The sequence below is a fragment of the Excalfactoria chinensis genome, chromosome 1 (assembly GCF_039878825.1).
Source record: "Excalfactoria chinensis isolate bCotChi1 chromosome 1, bCotChi1.hap2, whole genome shotgun sequence".
Lineage (NCBI taxonomy): Eukaryota > Metazoa > Chordata > Aves > Galliformes > Phasianidae > Excalfactoria > Excalfactoria chinensis.
The window spans coordinates 128366679-128391664 of record NC_092825.1 but is presented as its reverse complement, the minus strand read 5'-3'; the positions used below and the strand labels follow the sequence as shown (position 1 = coordinate 128391664).

Below are 24986 nucleotides of genomic sequence, written 5' to 3'. Positions count from 1 at the left end.
TCACAGCCAATAAGACAAGTGCCTGGGCCATCAAGTGACTAATATACATCTTTTGGCAGTCACCACTCCCCACAGGCTTGCCTGTCTGTTGTGGCCTACTGTACAGCTTTCACCAGAGATACGATGTGATAATGCTAAAACCAATTTGGTATTTCCCACAGGAGAGGATGAGCATGCCTCCCCACCCTGGAAATGCAGCCTCCAGCTGTCTTGCCCTGTGCCAGAGGTTTCTTAATACCCTGGAATTAGCTGACTAAGAGATGAAGTGGACTAAGGGAGCATTTGCTATCTGTTTAGGCTGCCGAAGTCTTCCATCAAATAACCAACCCTCCCTGTCTGATTCTCAGCCCTCTGGGAATGGTTGCCCACAACTAACATTTGCTACCCCAAATAACCCGGGGGTGACCTTCTCACTGCAAAGCTACAGCCAAGAAAAACCCTGTTTAACATAACAGTGTGCAGCTTAGAACATCAACTTGAACTATTCTGACCCCTGAGTCACTGGGGTCTGTACAAATTAATTTAACAATAGACAGTGTTGAAAGGGAGGAATGTTTCAAAGGAATAAAAAAAAATCTCCCTCATCCATCTCTTCTCATTTAAGAAATAGTCAGGAGGCCCACATCAGAAAAATCAGAAGTGCTCCTTGTTGCCAAACAATGGGCCATATACAGCGTGCAGGGAATGCATTGGTATCTTCCATCTTAGTGTGGGGAAATTTCCCATAAGCTGGTACTGCATTTGTAAAATTAGCCTTTAATTTCCACTGGGGAGTTGGCTTCATTTCCTGGGATACTTTGAATGTGCTCTTGCTATTTGCTTTTATTTTTCTTACTTGCCACCAGTACTCGTATTAAGCAAATACATAACTCTCCTCTCTACTCACTGTACTGATCTGTGCCTCAGACTCATGGAATTATTAAGGTTGGGAAGGACTTTCAGATCATCCAGTCCAACCAGAGAGGATGATCCCCACCTCTCTGCAATCCCCAGGGAATTTTAGAGAGTAGTACCTGGCTTCATACCTTCCAAGGCTTTCCATCTGTCTGGGTAGGAAGAGCATCTTTGTCTGTGTGGTAATTTGGGCTTAAGTCATCTGGTGAATAAAAGACCCTTCTTATACAAGATAACAACAGAACGGTATCTTTACACCCAGGGCTAATGTGTGCATTATTACTTCTGCTAAATGAGAACCTGGCTTGGGGTAACTCATGGGCTTTGGATAAATGCAAGCTTAGCATTGCCATTTGGTTTAGTGGGCATAGTGGTGATGGTCTGATGGTTGGACTAGATGATTTTAGAAGTCTGTTCCAATGTTATTGATTACATCGTTGTTCATAAGCAGGGAAGATGATTAAGGCAAGGGTGGTGAAGTTGGATACATGAAGCAATGTGAATGATAACTGGAAAATTTCTGTAGATTTGTGTTGCTAACTTGAAAGCTCTTTAGTGAGTGCGGATGAGAGAGATGGAAGCTTATTCCTGATCCTGTAGACTTCAGTAACTGCACTCATGAGACCACCTGTTTTGCTTCATTCGGCCAGCATCATTCATTAAGATTGTCATTTCTGGCTTGCTACCCGAACATTTGCTCCCTGCAGTGGAGATGCGCTGCCTTCATGAGCATACCCAACACATGCCTCAGGGGGTTCTGTGGGAGATTCCCCACAGAGAGGTCTGCCACCAGCAAGGGAAAATGCAAGGAGAGACTCCCATCTGCCCCCTGATATTGCCGAAGGCACTGACTGCAAGGTGTGAGAAACCCCAGGAGCTGAAAGGGGGCTGGTTTAGTGTTCCATGTGGAGGGAGATAAGATAAACTGATATTTCTTTAGGCTTACGGCAGCTTTCCACTCACAGCCTTCAAGATCCTGCAAGGTTGCAGGGGTCCTCTTGCAACTAATACAGTAATGACCTTGAATTCGCTTCCAGCTCAGCTGTACTGCTGGAGGACAAGGCTTTTCTTGTGAGCAAAAAACATTAAAGCAGCAGAGATTTGCCTGCATAGCTCCAGTCTTCAAGAGATTTGAGTATCCTTTTTGAGGCCCCACTTGCAACAAGGGATTGTAGATAAGCTGCTGCAGTAGCTAATGGGTAAAGTTTTCTGATTTATTCTTGCTTGTGTCTCTACTTTTACTAGCGGTATTGACAAATATAGTGGTGTATACTGATCTTTTCTTTTATGTGGATGATTTTTAACTGCATAATAAATGTAGTCCTGTACATGCTCACACATGCATGCTAACCAATACAAGCGTGCTGTATGGCTGTCCACTTATAAGGCAAACAAAATCTTATGCTTCGGTTTGAAAATAATTAATAATGCTACTCATTGCTTTCTCAGATTGTAGCCAGGATATCAAATGGTAGAGTCCAAACTAATTTTTCATGCTGCAGCAGCCTGCTGCATGGAGCACATGTTATCTTAAGCGATTATAACCTTATATATTTTCACACCTGAATTAAGGCTAAACTCTTTCCTATCAATTTCTGGTGGTAAGATAAAAACAAATCTTGGAAGACCTGACAAAAACGTGAGTTTTTGTTAAGGTTTATGCTTAAACTGTGGTTAGGCTTATTGTGTGAGTCAGTGGAAGGTATTTGCCACTTCTTCCTTTGTCGCTTCTACTTCCTACAAGCTTGTCTGTTAGAAAGATTCTGCAAGATGCTTCCTTTGCAGATCCAGTGAGAAATGTGAATTCAGCAGGAGAAACATCTGACTGAGCACAGACCAACTTACGCAGCGGTTTGGAAGGCACGTGTTGAAAAGTGCTGGGGAAACACAGCAGGGAAAATGATAAAAAGGGATGAAAGCAGTTCAGACAGGCGAAGAATGCCGCTTTAAAAATGCAAAACATCTGAACGCTGATGAGTGGGCTGGTCGCAATAACTTCAGGGCAGACTGAAGTTGCACACAGTCATATGCTGTGAGTGGGCTCCCACAGGACATCGCCTGGAGTGATTTAAAATTGGAAGCAGGGAGGGGATTGTCGAGGTCCTGCAGGGAATCATCTTGCAGCAGCAAGAGCAGAATGCAGCTAGGAAATGGGTCACTTGGAGTAATAGATTTTTCTTTCCATGTGGTTCCCATGAGCTGAGCCAAACGTGTGCGGAGCACAGGGTTATCGTACTCATGAATGTTTCTTTCAGCATACTGGGAATTAAATTTAGTCACCCGAGTGTGACACTGAATCCTCTCTCTGGACAATGCTAGAAGTCCCAAACTTTGCCTTGATTTTTAAAATAGCCTGTGTTAGAAATGTGATGCTATGACCTCACATTCCAGAGGGGTTGGCAGAAATGCTGGTCTGAAGTATCCTTGCTCATACCACCTGCGGTCTGTTCTAGCCTCTGCGTTGTGGTAGGTGATCTCCTGGTCTGTGCTGGAACAACTGTGTGTGACCTCAGTGACATGGATCAAGGGGCTGACCCATATTTTTAATTTTTTCCTATAAAAAGAAATTTTTAATATACCTTCCCTCAGCTCCCTACCCCTGCTGTATCAGCAGGAGGCAAATGGTGCTGCTATGTGTACAGCGGTGTTATACAAGATGGCAGGGGTATGGAGTAAGAATAAGGAGCAGGGCTGAGGACACCTCACCACAGCATCACTGGCCATTTCTTTTTGATGTGACAACACAGCCTTCATTCTAAGCTTGACACTCAGCTATGACATACTTTAACAGCTTGAGGAAAGGTGGCAATGTACAGCGATCGTGTGGTCCCTCCTGGCTGTGAGGTGTAACCAGCCAAGGTGTTATCAGAGGTGTGTGAAGCCATGTGTGGTGTTCCGATGGGGGTTGATGTGATGTCGGCTCCTTCAGTGCAGGCTGCTAATGAAATCCCCTGCTCCTTTTCCCCTGTTCTGACCACAGCTGGCTGGCACAAGTGGCTTTTACATGGCACCATTCAGTGGTCATTGGAGTAAATGGGGCTGGGAACAAAACTCCAGAAAAAGGGGCATATTTTTAAAGTGGATCAGCTAAGCCATGTGTCACTAAGTAGAATACAGAGTTAGTTACAGTGTGGTGTTAAAAGTCAGGCTGATGATGAGTATAGTGCAGGGGTGGTGGGGTAGGGGGGCGGAAATGATAAGGATTATTTAAGGGAACAGACTTTCTTCAGCTGGTTTTGCCACCAAAGCCTACAAACAGCTCTTCATTACACAAGTGGGTTTGTGTAAGGGCATGGTGTGTGTGTTGGTCCGGCAATGCATTAGTTTATTTCCCTTGGAACAAAGCCCCTTTGCTCAGATTTGATCTCATTTTGGACAACACAACCCTCCATTAATACACAAGCTGTCCAAAGTCCGTGGTATTAGTGAAGCACAGATTTCCAAGTCTAGGTCTGACATTCCTTCCCTGCCCTCCTTATGTAAATCTCCATCCTTATCCTAAAGGCATGTATTTAGCTGGAGGTGCCAATCAGCACCCTGTTTGGAAAACACTAACTTTTCAAGCTTTGATGTGAAGAACTCCTTCATATCACTTCAGGGCATGCACATCATACACGCAGAGCATCCAGACAGCACTTTGCTTATTTGGGTGCAGTCCTGGGCTGCACTCCCCAGCAAAGGATTTGGTACACTGAGGCTGTGTCAGCTCAGAGCAGCTAAAGAGGAGAAAAGACTTCTGAGCTGCTGGTGTGATGCTCTCCCCTGCTCCCCTCTCTGATACCCAAGGAGTGCTTTGTCACTTCAGGGGTGTGGGCAGGGGAGTACTGTCCAGATGAGTTTGTGCTCCCTGCCTGGTGCAAAAGAGCAGACAGTTTATATTCTCCCCACTGTGCATGCAGCCAGGCATGGGTTTTGCTTTTGCTTTTCTAATGGTATGCTCTGTTCAATGGAGGCAGGCAGGCACATGATCTCCCTGAAGGCAGGATCCAGTGTTACTGTAGAAACTGGCCACCAGCTTCTTTTGTAGCTAGCAGCTGTCAGTGTGTGGTTACAGCCAAAGCCTGTCACTCCTACAGTGTCTGTGGGCTCTGGAGTTTGTTCCTGCATCTGAGTGTTCCGTGCTACAGCTTAGAGATTAATTCTGCACCATCTATCAAAGCTTGTGAAGTTATTTCTGAATTGTATCTATTTTTAGAGCCGTTCCTGATTAATATTTGATGTTCTTTACAGGTGTCGTTTTCCTTCACCACTACTTCAAGGCGCAGGGGAGCTGGTAAAGGCACTGCCATGAAACCTAACTTGAAGCAATGGAAACAACTCATGCTGTTTGGAATCTTTGCATGGGGTCTGCTTTTTTTAGTGATCTTCATCTATTTCACGGACAGCAACAGTGCTGAGCCAGTTCCCAGTTCCTTTTCTTATATTGAAACGAAGAGGCTCCTGCCCCTGCAGGGCAAGCAGAGAGTCATCATGGGAGCCATACACGATCCATCATTCTCTGAAGCTATTGATGGGAATGAGGTACTCCTTAATGAAGATCTTTTAGATACCTTTAAATCAGAGACTGGAGGTATTAAGAAATGGACTGATTTGGAAGATGCCTTTAGAAGCGAAGATGAGTTTTTTCCATCCCAGATAGGGCGAAAATCAAAAAGTGCTTTCTACCAAGTGAATGATGATTATTTATTCGCTGCTGGTCGGCCTGTGTCACACAACAACTTCCAAGAGATAGCAAAATTCATCTCAGCCGATGAGGATAATCCAAAAGAAAACATTTTACAGAACAATTGGAGCCGTCAGAGGAGAATGAGGAGAAGGAGCACAAAGCACAGAAGAAGCCAGATGCTTGATGAATCCGATGACTGGGATGGGCTGTATTCTACAATGTCGAAATCCTTTCTTTACAAGCTTTGGAAAGGAGATGTCTCTTCCAAGATGCTAAACCCTCGACTGCAGAAGGCGATGAAAGATTATTTGAGCACCAATAAGCATGGGGTACGGTTCAAAGGGAAACGAAACTCGAAGCTGACAGGCGACCAGCTTTTCTGCGAGCTGAAAGAAAGGGTGAACGTGAAAACAATAGATGGCAAGGAAGCTCCCTTCTCCACTCTTGGATGGGAGAAGCACGTTCCTCAAATTCCACTGGGCAAATTGTACACACATGGCTTTGGGAGTTGTGCTGTAGTTATGTCTGCTGGTGCGATACTGAACTCCTCTCTAGGGGATGAAATAGGTGGGTGAATTGAATCTGTTCATGTGCATAAGTGTGTACACACGCGTATTCACCTTTGTTTTTCAAAAGATTTCTACTTATCAAGCATTAGCCTCTAAAGGATCTGGTTAATCTCTTTTACCAGCATTCTGTGTGTGTGAGCATACAGATTTCAGTGAAGCTGTTCCCTTTCAGAACAGTGTAACTGAAAGGAAAATACAGCCTGAAGTCCTGATTTGATTTAAGGAAAACAGTGATGTCTTCTTGTAATATTACAGCTTGTAGTGTAAAGGAGGCACCATCAGTTTTGCCGTATTTGACATTTTGCTGCAAACTGTTCATTTCTTCTACAGATTAGAGCCACTTTCAGGTTTTATTCCAAAAAGCTGTGCTCTACCTGTCCATATTTTGGTGTGACTCATCAGGAAACTGCTTGTGGCTTTACTGTTCCAGGCTAAACTTTGTCTCCGTGCCAAGAAGCAATTGAGCATAATCTTAATCTCATGCATGTTTACAGCTCACAGGCAAATAGAATTCAGGCCCTTCAATAACTTCATGCTCCAAGATCAAGTCTGCTGACCTCTTTTCTAAGTGTGAATTTAAATGAGTTCAAGTATCTCTTCCCATTGTTTCTCCATTGCTGCACTGAGTCATTGAGATGTCAACATTATACAATTCCCTGCCTAAAGCTGAGGGTTTTGTGTTGGCTATTCAAAAAAGAATTGTGGAGCCATAAAACTAACTGGGGTCAGTTTTTGTTTTGCCCTTTTTTTTTTTGTTGTTGTTGTTGTTGGCTTTTTTTCCCCCCAAATCGAGTGTTAGAAGTTGTATTAACATTTAAGTAGCTCATTTTAGTGCTACATGTACAGTATGCTAAGAGCACTGAAAGAAGGATGAAATGGATGTCTCAGGCTTGCTTCTGGAGCAAGAAGAATTATCTCCTATAGCACTATAGAAACCTTTTGATGTGCACTCTAATCCTCCCATCTTCCACGGCTTCGCATTCCTATACCTGCTTCATCGCTCTGTATCATCTCTTTGACAAAGATGGGTTTCCTTTTGAATCCTTGGGATATTTTAAAGCTGGTGTCATTATCAAAATACTCTAACAGGCTTCCAGCACAACCCAGGTGCCCTGATGTCCTAATGCAAAAATCAACCTAGGGTAACCCGTAATTTCGTAGAAAGGCTCCACTGATTTAGAAATATCTGTTGCGAGGTAGCTTTGCAGGCTGACCATTCTCCAGTATGTTATTATAGACTGAAACAGAATTTCCTTTTATCAGAGTTTCCCACTGCATCCAGTTTATGCCAGTATGAATGAGTGATGTACTGGAGAATCCATAGCACACTGTGACTTGCATTACAGAAGCATGCATCGTGGCATGTCTGTGCTTGGGTGCAGCTCAGGTGTGGGATTTGGGATCCTCTTGCTCCTGTGTTTCCATTATGTCATTCACTGCAGGAGACCCTTTGGTTTAGTTGGAAATGATTTTGATGCTGCCTAAAAGGAAGAGATGCTGCTTTATAAGGCCTGCGCTGATGTTTTATATCTCCTGCTTGCCTGCTTGACAGGAAAGTGTGTGGGGCAGCAAGATTTGCAAAAGATTTTTGTAAGTGTTGTGCAGGCTGTGAGCAGGTACAACTGACTGAGTAGAGTATTCTGCTCTCAGCTGTGGGGCTTGACTGATTCACAGGTGCTTGTGGTCACCGTGGCTCCTTGGAATTGTCCTCAGTGTCCCCAGAGGCATGGCAAAATCTGTGTCATTGGGGAGCGGGGAAGAACACCCCATGTGTGAATTCTGGTTTGGGGGCTGCGTGTTGTACAGCCTCTTGTTTGATGAAGTTGCTATAGGCAAAGGCTCTTTCTATTTACCCCCTGAAAGAAAACTAGGTGTAATAAAGGAGCAGAGCAGGATCATTCTCTCCATAGGCCTTTAGCTCCCTCTTCTGTGCTCCTGTTAGAAATGCAGAAAAAAAAAATATTAATGCTTTCTTTTGTGACCCTTAACCCATATTTCTTTCCTAGTGAAACTAAGTGTGGAAATACATGTGGTACCACAAATGCTCCCTGTGTGATCATGCTACAAAATGGGATACCCAATTATTTTGGCAAAATCGGAAAGTAATGGGGATCTATGATCTAACCTCAAACATTTTGCAACTTTGTAATAGTTATTTTCGACTACTTACTAAGATTAAAATCACTGGATTTAAAAGTAATTATTATCAGTGTTTGGCTGCATCCTGATCAAATACTTTCCAGTGAAGAGTGAACAGTCTTGGAAATGCAGTACACTGTCTCTGAGTTAAGTTGTGAACCATACAGTTCCTATTTCCTAAACCAATTCCCAGCTCTCACTCAAAGGATAGTCAAAAAGTTGTCTGAATTTATTTATATTTTAAATCCATAATCTGGTTTCGGGTACAAAGGGCTTTTGTTTTTCTTTTCCATCTGCGGAAATGTGGAGTATTTGCCACTTCTACTGACCTAGTTATCTTCTGGCTTCTTCACAATCAAGCTAATTATGTTTAGGCAGATGAAGCTTAGGTGTGTGGGACTCCTGCATAGCGATATGGAAGAAGTCTCCACTCCCTAGTAGCTCTTGAGATGCTGCAACCTCTCTTTTCAGATACAACACATTCAAGCAAACAAACATGGCAGAGAATGGACTGCTGACTTCATGTCATACAGTATCTTCTTGTTTGGGGTACAAGAAGTGTTGAGTGAAGTTGGAAGGGGATCAAAGATAGGAGTTGAGTAGTGTCATACCCAAACTTCCTAATAGTATGTTTGTTATATTTGGAAACTTCTGCCTACTCCAGTTTTGAGCTACAGATGACCACGTTTGAAGTAACTAGAGATAAAGAACTTTGTAAACAATCTGTGCATTAAGGCATTATGTATCCATTTTGGCCTGAATCCTACTCTCTGCTTCAGTTGGAAGAAGGGATAAAAGTGAAAGAGATAAGAGCAATATTGACAAAGGTAGCTCACTCCTTTTAGGCTTTGGTATCTCTTTAAAAGATACATTAGATAGATGATAATCTTTTATCCAGCAGAGCATGGCACACAGTATCTATCCTTGACCCATACTTAATGTATAGATGCTTTCTGTTCTTTGTGACTCTGACATCAGTAGCTTGTGGGAAATCTTTCACAGTTAAATCTGTTAGTTCTTTGCTACCCAGGATTCTTAGGTTTCCATGTGTGAGAAGATTTGTGTATTTAATTCCCTGGTTAGACATTTTTTAAGACCTGTACAGACCTTGAGAATAAGTGCATTTGATTAATAGGCTTGGGGTGGTCTGAATATTTTTCAGGTGTTATAAAATACTGTGAAACACAAGCTTATTGTTGAGCAGTGTTATTCACTTGAATATGCAGTTAGATATCCTTTCAATTAACATACTTTTGCATGGAGTAATTATTTGCATCTCTCCTGTAAAGAAAGTTTGAGGGAACTGGGCATGTTTAGCTTGGAAAAAAGAAGGCTCCGGGGTCACCTCATTGTGGCCTTCCAATATTTGAAAGCAGTGTATAAACAGGAGGGGGTACATCTGTTTACGAGGGTGGATAGTGATAGGACAGAGGGGAATGGTTTTAAACTGAGACAGGGGAGGTTTAGGTTAGATATTAGGAGGAAGTTTTTCACTCAGAGGATGGAGATGCACTGGAACAGGTTGCCCAAGGAGGTTGTTGTCACAGAGTTATTTAGATCAATCTATGTCCGTGACAGGGGGGCAATAGGCCTATGGGCCCTCCAACCGCCCAAAAAAATGGGAAGGGAAAAGGGAAAGGGGTAGGGAGATGGGAACTGGAGTCAAGGAAACAAACAAAGAAGCAGCAACAATCTAAGGAGGAAAACTTATTTTACTAACTCTGACATTGAAATTCAAGATAACACAATATAATACAATGTAATTGAAATTGAGGGTAATAAATCAAATAAAATAGAGAGAGAGTTTTCCGAAAACTGAGAAGCTTACTTTGAAATTGAAGGCGCATGGCTTGGAAGCACACCCACACCCACTGCCAGGCAATGAGAGAGAGAGCGAGTGTTACTTCCATGACTTCCATTCCTCTCTGACCATGAGGTCTTCTGGGACATGTAGTTCTTCTTCTCTGTGTTCCACATGATGTCATAATGTGGAATACCAATGGCAAAAATGACAAAACCATGACAGTTGTGTATGCCCCATCCCTGGAGGCATTCAGGGCCAGGCTGGATGTGCCTCTGGGTAGCCTGCTGTGGTGGTTGGCAACCCTGCACATAGCAAGGACTTGAAACCAGATGATCATTGTGGTCCTTTTCAACCCAGGCCATTCTATGATTCTATGATTGACTGTAAATTTTACAATAGAGATAGCAAGTGACTGTATGTACTGGATGAGCTGATAACATTTCCATGTGAATTTTATCAAATAGAAATGTTTAAGTATTGAAAGCTAAATTTACAAGTGATGATTTTTTTTTTTTTTTTTTTTCTCCCAATGGATGCTAATAATGTATGGCAGATGCAAGAGGATTTTTGTTTGCTTGTAGCAGAATTTTTATCATCCTTGGAATACCAAGATCAGAAATGTGCAAGTTTTACATTAGTTGAGATTGTTTGTTTTATTTTAATTTTCAGTCTCATTAAGAAAAATAAAAATGACCCCATTATTTATGCTCCCAGATTCTCATGATGCTGTTCTAAGATTTAATTCTGCTCCAACACACGGCTATGAAAAAGATGTTGGAAATAAAACAACAATGCGAATCATTAACTCTCAGGTAAGTTCTTCCTTTTGTGAATTCAAGTGCATGTCACTACTGTGTGAAATGACATTAAATTAATGACTTCTGAGAAACTGTTGGGTAGCCCGGGAAACAGCTCGTAATTTAACAGTCATGATATAGAACAGGTAAATATTCTCCCTTACAGTGATGTTGACACACGCTGTCTGTTTAGAGTGATCACGCTAGTTACTCGTTATCCACTTTCCAAGGAATTGGTTTGCAGAGCTTTTCACGTGTTCTACACCTCTTCAGGCTCTGCATGGTGCCACAGTCCTCAGAAACAAAGACTATTGCCACACCACTTCCAGGATATTCATAAAGCCTGATCTGGGGGGAACCCAAAGCTCTTTTCTTCTGTTCCTCAATTATTTCCTCGCTGAAAGATGAAGAGGATGAGGACTGATTCGTCTGACAGACATTGTTCTTTAAAAATTGGGAGTGATCTAGTGAAAAACTTCTGTATCCACTGGATGTTACACCTGAGATGAGTTTGTTCATCTGAATAGAAACAGAAAATGTGATTTTCATCACATCAAGTGCCAACAAATGAAGCGTGCATTGAGCTATAGTGACACCTTATGGTTGTATTTTTTTTTTAATTTTGAAAAAACCTTTGCCTTGGGCAAGCTAAACGTCTTTCATCTTTATGAAATGCAGCCGAAGTATAATAACAGAATTGCTGAGAGCTTTATAAAATATTGATATGGTGAGTTTACTTAGTGCCAATGGTATGGCTGGCCACACAGCATTTTGTGTACGTACTGATTCTTGCTGAAGAACACAGAATCTTACTGTGGGCTTAGTGCTGAAATCAGTATATCAGACAGTGCTGATCTACGTTGATCTTAGTGTTGTTTATATTAGCTGTGTTGTTGGTTTTTTCCCCCCCCCCCATCTGTTCTTCATTTTGCTTTGGGTTACTTTTTGCTAGAGTGTCTTGGGTACTGACCATGCCTAAACCCCTTTCCCGAAGCAAGAAGGAAAGCTCAGAAACCTCATTTAGTTGACTAGTCTAACTCCCTGCAGGGAGTGATTTGAGCTTTGTTTCACTAGAGTCAATTCACACAGTTTCCTCACAAACATTTGTATTCCCACCACCTTTCTGCTCCTTTAGAGAGGTCAGAAGCTTCATGCTGAGAGACTGGCCTTTCACTGCCAGGAGAGAAATCTGCACAGGTCACTTGATAAAACTGTCTTTCCATACCAGTACTGAAGATGTGTAATCCATACTGGTTTTCTGACCCTCCTCTCCTTACTGTAGGAAATTCCTTCATTCAGTTGATTAAAAGGCTCTTGTGGCCCTCTCCTTCCCTTGCATTCCCTGCCATGAAAACCCAAAGGATGTGAAGGAAGCCAGTGCAGTCACAACATATATTGTTATTCCAGAGGAAATTCATCTCATACATATGAATGCAGGCTCACTAAGAGTGAAATTTCTATGGACAACACCTCTGAAGGACTCTTGCTTGCTGAAAGGAATAGGAGAGCTCCTTTGTGTGATAACTGTAGAACTGAGCTTTAAAAAGCTTGACCTTTTGGTCTGCTTACTCTGTACTCTCAAGAAAGAAGTTTATGTTCTCAGGCAAAAACTGCTCTGAGAAATGGAGTTAGAGATGCTGATGGCAGCAAGACTAATTCTGTTCTTATTGTAGAAGGCTGATGCAAAGTCGTTAAGCTCAAAGTTTATGGTAGAAAGAATATTGCTATGGCAACAATATTATTTTTCTGAAGAAAAATATGCATAATCAAATATGGCTTATTGGATCCTAAAGGGAAATGAAAATTAGTATGAATTTGTCTGGAATGTTGATTAGTTTAACAGCTGGAGCCAAATTCATGCTGCATCAGCCAGTGCAGGATTCATTCAGTTCAGTCTTTCCATTGGGTTGGATGCACCAGAGCTCAGAGAGATATGGTTAGACAGAGAGAGTCTGGGTAAGAAGAAGCCAGCAGAAGTGGAAGAGATTCCACTTCCATTGGGGTGGGAGGAAAAGCAGAGTACTAGAAGATGTGGGATGGAGCTATGAGAGTGCAGCAGATCAGAGCAATATCACAGTTACTTCAAAAATAGTGCTATCACATGTCTATTCCTGGAATTCTTTTTCTAGGTATATGAGCTTTTACTGTCATGGTTTAATTTGCCTTTTCAGAGGTACTTCACATGACACTGCACTGCTGTTGAAATGAGAAAACAACCAATGGGGGGGAAATAAAAGAAAAATACAAAGACAGGAGTATTCTTCAGGGCTGCAACTCTTCAAAGAAAGCTAGTCTATATCCAAAAAGAGGATCCTGCAGGCAGTGTGAAATATCATAGCTTTCATTGTTATGTTCCAGAACATGCAGTAGTGTTGATATACAATTATGCAGAATCTCAAGTGGTCTCATCACATCACAGATGGAGAGTAATTCAGAGTACTGCTACTTCTAACTGTCATAGTGCTGTTTATGGCTAGGCTCTTTGTATGCATATATATATAAACAACCCTATTTTTGTGTATTATGTATAGAAGGGCCTATATATATATATATATATATATATATATATATACCAGAATTGAACTAGAACAAAGAGCAGAATGGGGTAGGGCTGTTTATTTTAGGGAAGGGTTTTGCCATTTTTCCTGGTCCCATTTGCTTTTAACTGCATTTATATATATATGTGTGTGTGTGTATTTGCAGATTCTCACCAACCCAAACCATCACTTTGTCGACAGCTCCTTGTACAAAGATGTTATCTTAGTAGCTTGGGATCCTGCCCCCTACTCTGCAAATCTGAACGTGGTAAGATGTCTGCATGTTCCTTTCTTCCCAGCCAGTCCCAAAATACTGGGCAAAATTTATCTGTTTAGTACTCCTGTCTCTCTGTTTCTCACCACAGTGAACCTCAAAGTCATTCTCTGAGGAGCAGGGTTCACTACTTATGCATGAACTGGTCAAAATGAGTTTATTGGTTAAAAACTCTTTTTGTAGCCAGCACTTGTACTGGAGTGGGTTGATCTGAGATGCTAGGATAGATGAATGGTGGGGACTGTTTTTGGTAAGATATGCTACTATTTTCATGTGGTGGTGAATTTTCTGTGTATTTGTGAAGGAGGGATATTGCTGTATCTCAGAAGGAGGCTTTATCGAGAAAACTGACAAATTGCATCCTTCTTTTCCCACCTTCTCAGACGAAATACAGCACCTCAGTGGCAATCTCTCTTGGTGCCTTCCCTGCATCCCAGGCCTCCCCCTACCAGTTTCCCTTTGCGTCTGCTCCCCCGCAGCCATCTGTGCTCCTTGCTGAGAGCAGCCAACGTCCATCTGGTTGTCACTTGGAGAGCCTTTGCCTAGGCAAGTGCTGCAGCTCCAGTGGACCAGTTGATCTGATGATTCTTGGCAGGGGGAGCTTGGAGCTGAGCAGGCTGTAAGTAGGAAGAAACCTTCATCTGTTCAACTCCCTTGGCAACAGATGCCATAAATTGCCTGTTTCTTGCACAGCCACAGGGCTGCTTCACGTGCTGATGTTTGATGTGCCTTGTGGGCCTGAGTGGGAGTCAGGGTTGGCTTGTCCTGCTGCACTTACTTGATTATTGGATGTTGCTATGTGAAGAAAGGCAGAAGAATGGCCTAGAATGAGGATTTCTAGGACAAATGTTCACCAATGCAAGCTGCCTTCATAGAATCACTTAATGGCTTGAATTGGAATGGGCCTCAAAGCCTACACGGTCTCAGCTCTCTGCCATGGGCACCAGCTCAGGCTGCCCAGGGCCCCATACAGCTTGGCCTTGAGTGCCTCCAGAGAGTTCAAGCTCATTCACATTTTTTCTCATGTAGCACTCAAAATACATTGGATAACATAAGATTTAAGAAAGCTCTTGTTTTTTTCTTCCCAGTGGTATAAGAAGCCAGACTACAATCTGTTCACTCCCTATGTACAGCATCGCAGGAGGAATCCAAACCAACCTTTTTACATTCTTCATCCAAAGTTTATATGGCAGCTCTGGGACATCATTCAGGAAAACACTAAAGAGAAGATACAGCCCAACCCTCCTTCTTCAGGTTTTATTGGTAGGTGCATTAAGGATGGGCCCAATCTATGCTAGATAAAAACAAAACTATAAATGTGTATGTTTCATGAGTATCTCATTCATGTACATGTATTTTTGGTTCATGATCCAAACAGGAACAATGACTATCCAAAATGCACTCAATGAGAACTACTAAATACATGGGTGAATTTACTGCTCTGCTTTCTTGCTCTCCATATCCAGATTATATGTATCATATTTATAAAATACACACATCTCTGAGAAATTTATATTATTCCATATTAATTTATCCATTGATAACCAACTCAATTCCACAGTTCTTTGTTGTGATCATAGAACAGAGATAGAACAGAGGTGCTCAAGACCATTAGCGAAAGCATGCAGCACATCCTGCAGTGAGGATGGAGTCACTGATGCAGTCTGACAGACCAGACTGTAATCCCATCCACATGCCAAGGAATGGAATTTCCCACACCCTGTCACAGCTTCCAGTGTCCAGTCTGTAAGAGGCTGAAGGATCCCATTTCTTCTTACCCTCAAAGGGATAGAATTTCGTCATATTTTTCCAGCATTCATTAATATTTCTTGGGGGACAGTTTGGCACTGAGGCCACAGTTCATGCTGCATAACATCATAAATGAGAACATTATCAGGAACATAACGAGTCCTTATTGTGAATGTTGAAAGGATGCATATAGTTTAGAGCAGCAAAACCGAGTCAGGATCTTTCTTACTCATGCATCTAGAGGCACAGGAAGCAATAGAACTTCAAATACTTCCGTCTGCCTTGGAAACTTGTCTTCTCATCTGATTCTCAAAGCAATGATACATGACATTTCATCATCCATGGGAAGACCATTTCTGAGGACTTATACTGGGCTTCCTAAGCAGTAGTGGCATCCCATGATTTTGAGGAGTTCACCGAGGGCCATAGGGAGAGTGCTTGAGGTTCTGCGTGTGATAGCATAAAGGTGCCTGAAAAGTGTCCATTGATGTCTTGAATGGGTGTGCTTGTCTGGAGCATGAGTGGAAAGAAGAGAAGGAATGTGTGGGGGGAGGATGGCTTTGCAGTGGGTTACTTCTTGAAGTGGTGCCTATGTGTAGAAATTCATAAGGAAAAGTCTGCTCATGTGGAATGATCTCATCAGCAGCACTCACATTTTGCAAAAGCAATTCTTGGAGTAATGAAGTTGTTGATAAAAATAGGATAACAGCTGCTGATCATAAGAATAGTGGAGAGGATCATTGTGCTGTCAATCTGTACTCTCCACAGTATATAAGAAACATTTCAAAGGCTTTCTTTGAAGAAACATGATTTAATTTCACTGTAAGAATAAAACAGTGATCTTCGACCCCGAATCTAAATGTTCCTGACAAAAATACACTACAAGCAGAGGATGCTTGGAAAATATTAACCACCAAAGAAGCAGGAACATTGGCAACAAAAGATGCACAGATACATATACTGTGTGTGCAGATGTAGATAAGGCTATTCGCCTATTTTATTTATAATATAAGAATGCCTATTATTTATTTATAATATATTTATATTCCTTTATGTATATGGTTATTGTCCAAAGGAAATGCTCATCTATTTTAGCAATGCTATTATTAGCTCCTAGAAAATAAAGCAGTAAGACAAGCTTGTTGGGAGTCATACCCACCTCGTTTGATAACTACCTACTATTTTGATAGATTCATTTTAAATATGTCATTAGGGAAAGGCTTCCTATTTTAGAAACCTTACTGAATAGATGTCAACGCATTGCACATATAATGGGAAAGAGCACAGGAACAGCAACTATATCCTTTTAAAGGGCAAGAAAAAGCATAGAGCATATAATGCAGCTTCTCAGAAATCTGAGAAGTCGCTTTGGTCTTCATGTCAGGTATCTCTCAACAATTCATGCAGCAAATATCCATTTGGAACTGAAGCTGGCAGACACAACTGAGTGCACCTGTGTGAAACACGTGTTCTGACTGTCAAGCTTCTTCCTATCTATTAGTCCCAGTTTACAAAATTGGATAGATTATAAAAATTAAAACATGGAAACATCAGGAATGCCAGGAACATTTTAGGGTGGTCGTAGATAATTACTTCAGCAATTACTTCTTGAACCTGAAATGTATATCCATTTCTGCTGCTCAGTATTATTTACAAGAAACTGAATCTTCCCAAAGGGAAGTCTTGGGGTGGAAAGTGCTCTCATGGTGTTTCTCTGCAGTACTGAGTCACTGATCCTTCAGCAGTAAAGAGAGTCTTTTAACATTTAAGATATTCAGGAAAAACATATAACATGGTTAAATAGCTGTGTTAAGGTACTTAAGTCACAATATTATTAATCCTTTTAGAAAAGGGGCCAGAGAGGGGTTAGAGGTAGTCTTGTACATATTGTTACTTGAGTGGGAAGAGTCAGAACCTTTTCCCTTGTATCTTCACTGCATAGGAGCTCAAGAGGACAACTTTCGTGCTTATTTTTGAGTTATGGGTTGCACTATTTCAATGTAATTCTGTCCTGAATCCACAAGCTCCTCTAGACCCCACCTCTATTAGCTCAGCATGTTGCTTTGTTGAGGCACCTGCACTGCAATAGCTCAAGGCTGAGGTGAGGGAAGCACAGTGCACATGTTTGCTGGAGGAGAGGGGTGTGGAGGTGCTGAGGGAAGGAGCAGGTTTAAATGTGCTCTACAGGCTACACAGAAAATAAGGCACAAGTCAGGAATGCTTTGATAATACCACATTTTATGTATGTTCTCATACAGATTTAAATCTTGCAGTAATTGCATATGTCGCTGCTTCTAGCTGCTTCTGAAATGCTTAACTATAACGCACGTGCTATGGAGGTTTTATTAAAATCAGGTGAAATGAATACTACCCAACACACATCAACTTCATCCAGTTTCTATGGCATCAGGCTGTAGCATGCAGGCGTTCCTGCTTTCGGTTTTCTTCAAAGCGAGATGTCACCTTGCAGCAACCCATCCATCACTGATGCCATTCTGTACCTTAGTAGTGCTACAAATATCTGACTGCAATCTTTTCCACTGAATTTGATGTTGGTTTAACAATGCTTCCTGTCCAGCTTAATGACAGCTATAAGTTCAGGACATCATCAAAAACACACTGAACGCATTGTCAAATTGTATCCAGTTTGTATTGTGTTACATCTAGGGGTATGCCATCTTTGTACGGCACATCCTCTAGTGGAGCTGTCTCAAGGACTCTGGGTAATGACCAAGAACATAGATTTTTGTTGTTGGATTTTTTTTTTGTTTTGGTTTGATTTTTTGGGCTAACAGTTCTCCAAGGGAAAAGAAATCTTCTATTTTAATCTGGGAGTCTTTGTCTTATGTGGCATGTCATGTCTTAGTTAATGTCATTCCTTGTTATAAATTATTCACTCTTTGTGTCTCTAATCTAATCCTAGATGAGCTCTGAGAATCCTTTTCCCGAATATTTTTGCATTGTTTTTGCAGCTGCCGCCTTCATGCTTTTAAACAAAAGACTGCCTAGTGTTCTCATTGTCTTGCATTAGCCCTAGGCAACAAGTTGCCTTGGTGACTTTTTGCAGTTAGCAACGCTGGTTCACACTTGGTTGAAAATTGGGTTTGTCAAACGAATATTGATATGTTTACATCAAATCTTGGACTGTGAACTGCTGCATATTTATCAGACATGAAGTGTAGGAGTCCAGCCATCACATCTCATGTAATCTGGATCATACACAGTTTTGTAATGAACACCCCTGTATATTAGTTGAATTTTTCATGAATTCCTGCTTTCTGTAGTCCACTGGCACATTTTTCTAACCCACCTCTTCAGAGGTGATTTTACCTGAAATTCACATTTACACACCTGTCATTTTTTTTTTTTCCCAACAGCTTTGATCTTTTTATTGTTAGTCTACTGGATTTTTTAACTTCCAAATCAGAATATGGTCTGTGTAAACTTCTACACTTTACATTGTCTCTGTAAGCAGTACTCTCACTGTGTGATATACCTTAACAAATGAACCACTGAACACAAAATGATTACCAAGCCCAGGTTAATTTATTGCTAGGAGAAGGAAGAGGCTTGTTTGAGGCTTTACAGTTCACGTTACAGACTCAAAACAGTTCTGCATCATTAATATCATTAATATTTAGTCTTTATGTGCATGCATTGAGACAATTGTACAAGCAAGACTACCATTACACTGCAATAGTAGCAGTTCACTATATGACTAAGAGCTTAAATTTAAAATGGCTTCAGAAAGCATGTTGAATAGAAGAGTGCAGCTCATCTGCAGATCTGCTTAGAAAAACACACTTCCATGAGCTGAAAGAAACAATTCGACTTAGTAAGAGTTGCCTTTATTACTGTTACTTAATCAGCTGTTCATCAGTGGTTGGTTAAAGAATTGAATGGTGCTTTTCAGCTCTGTATTGTTCAAGTATTGTTATGCAGAGAAATAGCATTTCCAATACATTATCTTTAAAGACTTTTCATTTAAATTAAAAACATTCTAGAGCTTGAGCATCTCCTACTTCCTTAAATTACAGACATAAACGAACAAACTTCTCTCTTAAAGCACCCCAAGACACAAGTCTTAAAGCACCCCAAGGCTTCAGTATTCTTGCCCGTCACCCAAATCTAAATTATATATTCAAAGATACATGGTATTACAGGTCAATATTTTCCAATCTATGCTCATATTGCAGAGTATATTACTGTGATTAATGTATAGTCTTTTGCATTTCGTGTCGTTTTCTAGCTCTAGTACATTATGTGAGTATTTATACATCTAAGATGACGAGTATTACACAATTTGTTAGGGTCAGGCAAACGGTAATGATTAAATTCCTTAGTAAGTATTTGTTTTTCTGCAAATTTAGGCAATGTTCTTTTCAGTTAGTTTTGTCATAGTACATCAGCTAAAGAGATGTAAGAGAACCCATTTTAAGAAACAGAGTAGTTTTAAAAGTTTCTTTTTATGTGTATTCCAAAGAATACCTGAGGCTAATTTGGCCCCGTTTCAAAAGTAACAAATTTTCCTGTGGTATCTGAAATCCAACAAGTTAATTTGTTTACTCAAGAGAGAACAACTGGAGTTGATAGAAGTAACCTAACGTATAGAAAACTGTAGTTTCTAAACGCTTTATGTGCATTTGTAATGCCTTCAAGTGCTTGTTTTATCAAACACGGATGTATTGGTGCATCTAGCTTAAATTCTTTCCTGTAAATAAATTTGTGCTGTGTGTGAAGTGAGTCACATTATGAATGTAATAATCAGGTTATGCTTATTCAAATGCTTCCAGTGCCTCTTAAATTTTGTTAAAATGATGCTGAACTTTTGCTGAATATTTGAATGATACATTACTTTAGATGCTTTTGTAAAGCATCTGTTGTATTCAGGTATGTTAAACTATATTTTATTATAACTTAGAGAATATTATTTTTAAATTGCTGTGCTAACCACAAAGCCTAATTGTACTGTACAAAAGATCCATGTTGGAAATCGGAAAACTGCTGGGTCATTAAAATCACCAAGAACAAATTGAGAAACATTTTCTCCTTTTGATTAGAATCCATAATCATAGGGTCATAGAATGACTTGTGTTGGAATTTATTTCTGTAAACTATCCATGCAAATAATTTAATTCTGGTTAAAATATTTTCAGCTCAGATTGTAAAATTCCAGGAATCTATTTATGCCACTCAGAATGAGTTTAAACCATACCCTAAGCGTCCTAACATCATGGATGTCTGCTGAATAGAAAACAAAAAAACACAACAACAAAAAAGACACAAATCCTTCTGAGAATTTAGAAATACTAACTTATCATACATTTTGAAAGCCACCATAATTTATTAGCATCTCATATTGTACTGCTTTAAGAAACTTGCACATTGACTATTTCTTTAATGCCATTTCTTTGGAGTAATATGTTTTAAAATACTTTACGAAGAACATTCTGTGCTCACAGTCCTATATTTTTTTCAACACAGTAGTTAGGAGCATTGTCATTCACCTATAAAACATTAATAAAGCACATGTTTGAGTGATTACTGTGAAACAACTTTCCTCTACACAGGCAGAATTATTTTGCATTTTTCCATCTTACATTTGTAATCCTAATAGGATTTCTAAAAGATGGAAATCCAACAAGGGTATTACCATAGATTAGAAAAGAGAATAATCTATTCAATAAAGAAGTGTCTTCAGCTGCAATTTTGAATGTATGGTTGTACCAGTCACGTTTGCCAAAGCTAAAATTATGCAAGATAGCTTGACCTTTTCCTTTATATGAATTTTTGATTGGATAATTAAGATCTGGAAATATTAAAACATAATCATGAGACTTGGAAGATAAGTCATTTTTCAGCCTGCTTGCTGATTCCACAGTCATGCCTATCACGTTATTTTTGAATGCTTCAGTAAACTTCTGAAAATATCTGAGTTTCATTTCCATTCTTGAAGATACTCAGTGCTGAACCGAGCAAGGCTGTGAGCAAACTGATCAAATTTCAGAGCTGTTCTTGATCTGATGGGGCAAGAGCGGGCTCAAGAAACTTGAGAGATCCATTTCCCTCTGAAGTACTCCACGCGTCCGTCCAGATCCCTCTGTGATTTCCTTACTCAAACTGACAATATTTCTACTCTTCATACTCTTTGTACAATGGCTCTTGACCAAATTAGGTACACATGGTAGTAATACTGCTACTGGTACATTAATTAGATTAATCCAGTCAATCTAGATTTTACTGAGATTACTTAGGGCCAGTGATAAAGCAAATTTTTTGTTGTGTTCCATGAGCTCTACTTGGCATTCACCTTTCTAAGGAGTACTTCACCATTTTGATGTTTACATGCTGTACATAGTTCCTTCAGGTTTTACTTTTTCTTAAGTTGTGCATGTCCTCTGGTCTTCTCTGAATAGTTTGTTATTCACCACTTCCACTCTGATTCCCATACATCCTTATGAGTGGAAACAGGCCATCTCCCATCAGCTTGGTCCTTGCATGTAAAACTGATTTCTGTCCATAGTCAGGTCAGTCAGAGTGCAAGATTCATACCTCCTAGCTTTATTTGCCTCAATATTGTGATTGTGATAGTGTGATTGTCAGCTTAGACACAGCAGAGCAAAAAATAAATATGGCTGTTAGACTTGTGCTCCTTTCTACCTGTAAAACTTCTAGCCTGTACTGAGAGAGAGATATAATACAAATGAAATACAAGTTATCTGTGCTACTATTCCATATTTCCCATCATCAGTAGAAAGAAACAGGAAGTTCTTCATATGATCCATGTTTAAGTACTTACTGTAGGATGAGTTGACTGGAGCTACATCATGAGAATGCACTTTCTTGCACTGACAGCAGAGGAACCTGTGACAGCTATTTGAGGTGTGAATGTCTGCACTATTGGGCAGATTTGGTCAGATGAATCACACCTTGTTTTCATTTCTTCATCCAGTGGTCCTGAACAAAGTATTTACATGACTTTTCCCTAAGCTGTAAGAACTTCAGATCTAGAAGAATCTGAAGGAAGGTGAAGGTACAGATATCAAGAGCCAGACTGTCTGTTTGGTTTCTGCCTAGTCACTGAAGAGAAACAACTTTTATAAGGAACAATTCATCCCATTGTAAAATAGACATCTAAAATAAGTCTGATGAATTTCACTACCAAAATACCTGCCTCTTGTCAGTATCTTTAAAGAGGGCTGTAGACCAGCTTGCTCAGAAATGCGAAGAAATGTGAATGTACATATCTGTGGGATTAATTCTGCCCAAACCACAAGGTGTTGGAATAGCAAGTCTCTTCCTGTGTTCCATGAACGTCTACTTAGGTCCTGAGTATGTCAGTAGGTGCTGTTTTATTTGCAGTAATTGTACATTGTCTGAAAGCTAACTTTAGGATGTGAATAGAGACTAATATTTGGGTGTAACATATGGGAATTCTTCACCTTGCATGCTATCAGAAAATTTGTTTTTCCTTTATGCTGATGATCAAGGAGGAGTGATGAAGTATGAAACAAACTTGTAGATGATATTGCATTGGGCAGTGATGTGAAAATTACATAGATGAAAGAAACAAATAGATGTACTCTGAGCAGCACAGGGAAAGAAATTAAACAAGGGAAACCTGGAAACTAAGATCAGTGTGTGTGGGAGAAGATTTCAGCTGCGGAGGAGAAACCAAGGAAGCAATAACACAAAAAGAGATAAAGATAATAACTGGGATTACAAATGGATGTGAGATAGTGCTTTCAGAGTAAAGCAGGATAACATGAGCAAGTTTAGTGAGCAGAGAAAAACTGAACCCATCCTAATACTAGAGCAAATGTCCTCATGGCTTAAACTACTGCTTTTGTATTAGAGATATTTTTTGTAAACTTAAATGGCAGTAAGATCTAGAGGTGTCCCCATGTAGAGGAAGTTCATATCTTAGAAGGTATGGAACAGCACACTACCCATTTGTTTTCTACTTTAAGTAGGACTCAGTTCATACAAAGAAAGCAGCTCACAAATGGTTGTTCTGTTTGTTTGTTTGTTTTTCCCCCAAGAAAGAGCATTTTGGGGGGTGTTTTTGTGTGTCCATGGAGTAATGTAGATCAAGTGTGTTATCCTGAGTGTCTTGGGTTCTCACTCATCAGTTGTTGGGATGGGAGTGCTGCTTGTACCACACTGTTGATCTCTTTGACTGGGGTGTTAAAGATGCTAAAGAAAAAGCAGTCGGGCACTGACCATTGGTTTTTTGCTCAATTTGTGCATTTGACAGGTGCAAGAGTCTGTAAGTCTCAGGATTACTCACATTTCCACCAGGACAGGTGGTGGCCCAAAGACATCTCTGTATATGGTTGTTTCTAGTCATTCACAGAGTCATAGAATCACAAAATGGTTTGGGTTGGAAGGGACCTCAAAGACCACCCAGCCCCACCCTGTGCTGTGGGCAGGGCTGCCCCCCACCAGCTCAGGCTACCCAGAGCCCCATCCAACCTGACCTTGAACACCTCCAGGGATGGGGCTTTGTCTTAACTCATCTTCCAGTTTGTTTACTTAAATGCAAAGATATGCTGTAAATTAGCTGTTACCACTCAGAAACTAGCCGTCTGAGTCACTGTTTCGTCCCTAATAACATCCATGTCCAATATGAGCAAAAAATTTGAATTGATTGCCAGAAATCAGATTTACCTAATCTAAAACTACAAAGAATGGACTGCATAGGATGACATAGGAAAAGCAAGGAGCTAAATTAGATAGTTCATATCTTTTAGGTTGTTTCTGGAGGACACAGATCCACAGGTCACTGAGAACTAAAACTTTACCACTTCTGAGTGCTCCATTAACTAATTTAAAGGAAAGTCAATGATATTGCTGGAAATTTTGTCATTATTGAACCATTCCTGCAGTGATGTGCTCATCCTTACTGTTACTAAGGAAATGATAACAGAATCCCAGTTTTTGTTCTTGACAGCTTTCTTATCACACAAATGGCAATTTCCTCTAGTAATTTTAAGGTTAGCTGGGTAATGTGACAGTGAAATCAAACATATTCTGTTTAAGGCTTGTATTTTCCTCTTACACTGGTGGTACAGTTTGTGCGGCTGGCTCCAGGCCTGGCTCTGGGTGCAGGAGAGAAGTGACTTTATTGTCCGTTTCTGGACGTGGTTCATTATTGCACAACTTTCCACCGTCTGTTCTCTGATTCAGCTGGATAACGGTTACCTTGGAGTGGCAGGTGGGCTCTCCATCAGTTGAGGAAGAAGGTTGACAGTGGAAAAGCTGGCGAAAGCATTTGTAAAACTGAAACAACAAACAAACAATTCTAGATATAGTTGCTAAGCAGGGTAAATATATAGAACATCTCTGTAAGAGTTTGGAGGCAAGGCAATGTGGCTTGTGCTTTTTGCCCAAATTGAAAGTAGACATTTTTTCACCTTGAATCTGTGTATCTTTCTGTTTAAAGTTCACTTAGATTTGTAGATTTTTTCCTTTGAAATTGATATGCTTTGCTTTTCTAAGGCCATAGGCTTTGTAGATTTTAAAGCTGTAGAAGAATCTGAGATGTGTTCAGAACC

General features: G+C 40.5%; 2 protein-coding genes across 8 annotated transcripts in view; one reads left to right on the top strand and one right to left on the bottom strand.

The window, feature by feature from the left end:
* ST6GAL2 (ST6 beta-galactoside alpha-2,6-sialyltransferase 2) overlaps nt 1-24986 on the top strand; it is a 178642-nt gene that overhangs the window by 147037 nt on the left and 6619 nt on the right. For all 7 annotated transcript variants that reach the window (XM_072360017.1, XM_072360005.1, XM_072360026.1 and 4 more), the window contains 4 exons: nt 5125-6127; nt 10787-10884; nt 13573-13674; nt 14769-14943. In XM_072360017.1, the coding sequence (XP_072216118.1) occupies nt 5182-6127; nt 10787-10884; nt 13573-13674; nt 14769-14943 (1321 nt within the window). In that variant the 5' untranslated portion in view covers nt 5125-5181. The remainder of the gene's footprint in view (nt 1-5124; nt 6128-10786; nt 10885-13572; nt 13675-14768; nt 14944-24986) is intronic.
* LOC140264333 (pinopsin-like) overlaps nt 24485-24986 on the bottom strand; it is an 84001-nt gene continuing 83499 nt past the window's right edge. Inside the window, exon 5 of the mRNA XM_072360039.1 lies at nt 24485-24711. Coding sequence (XP_072216140.1) covers nt 24487-24711 — 225 coding nt within the window. The 3' untranslated portion in view covers nt 24485-24486. The remainder of the gene's footprint in view (nt 24712-24986) is intronic.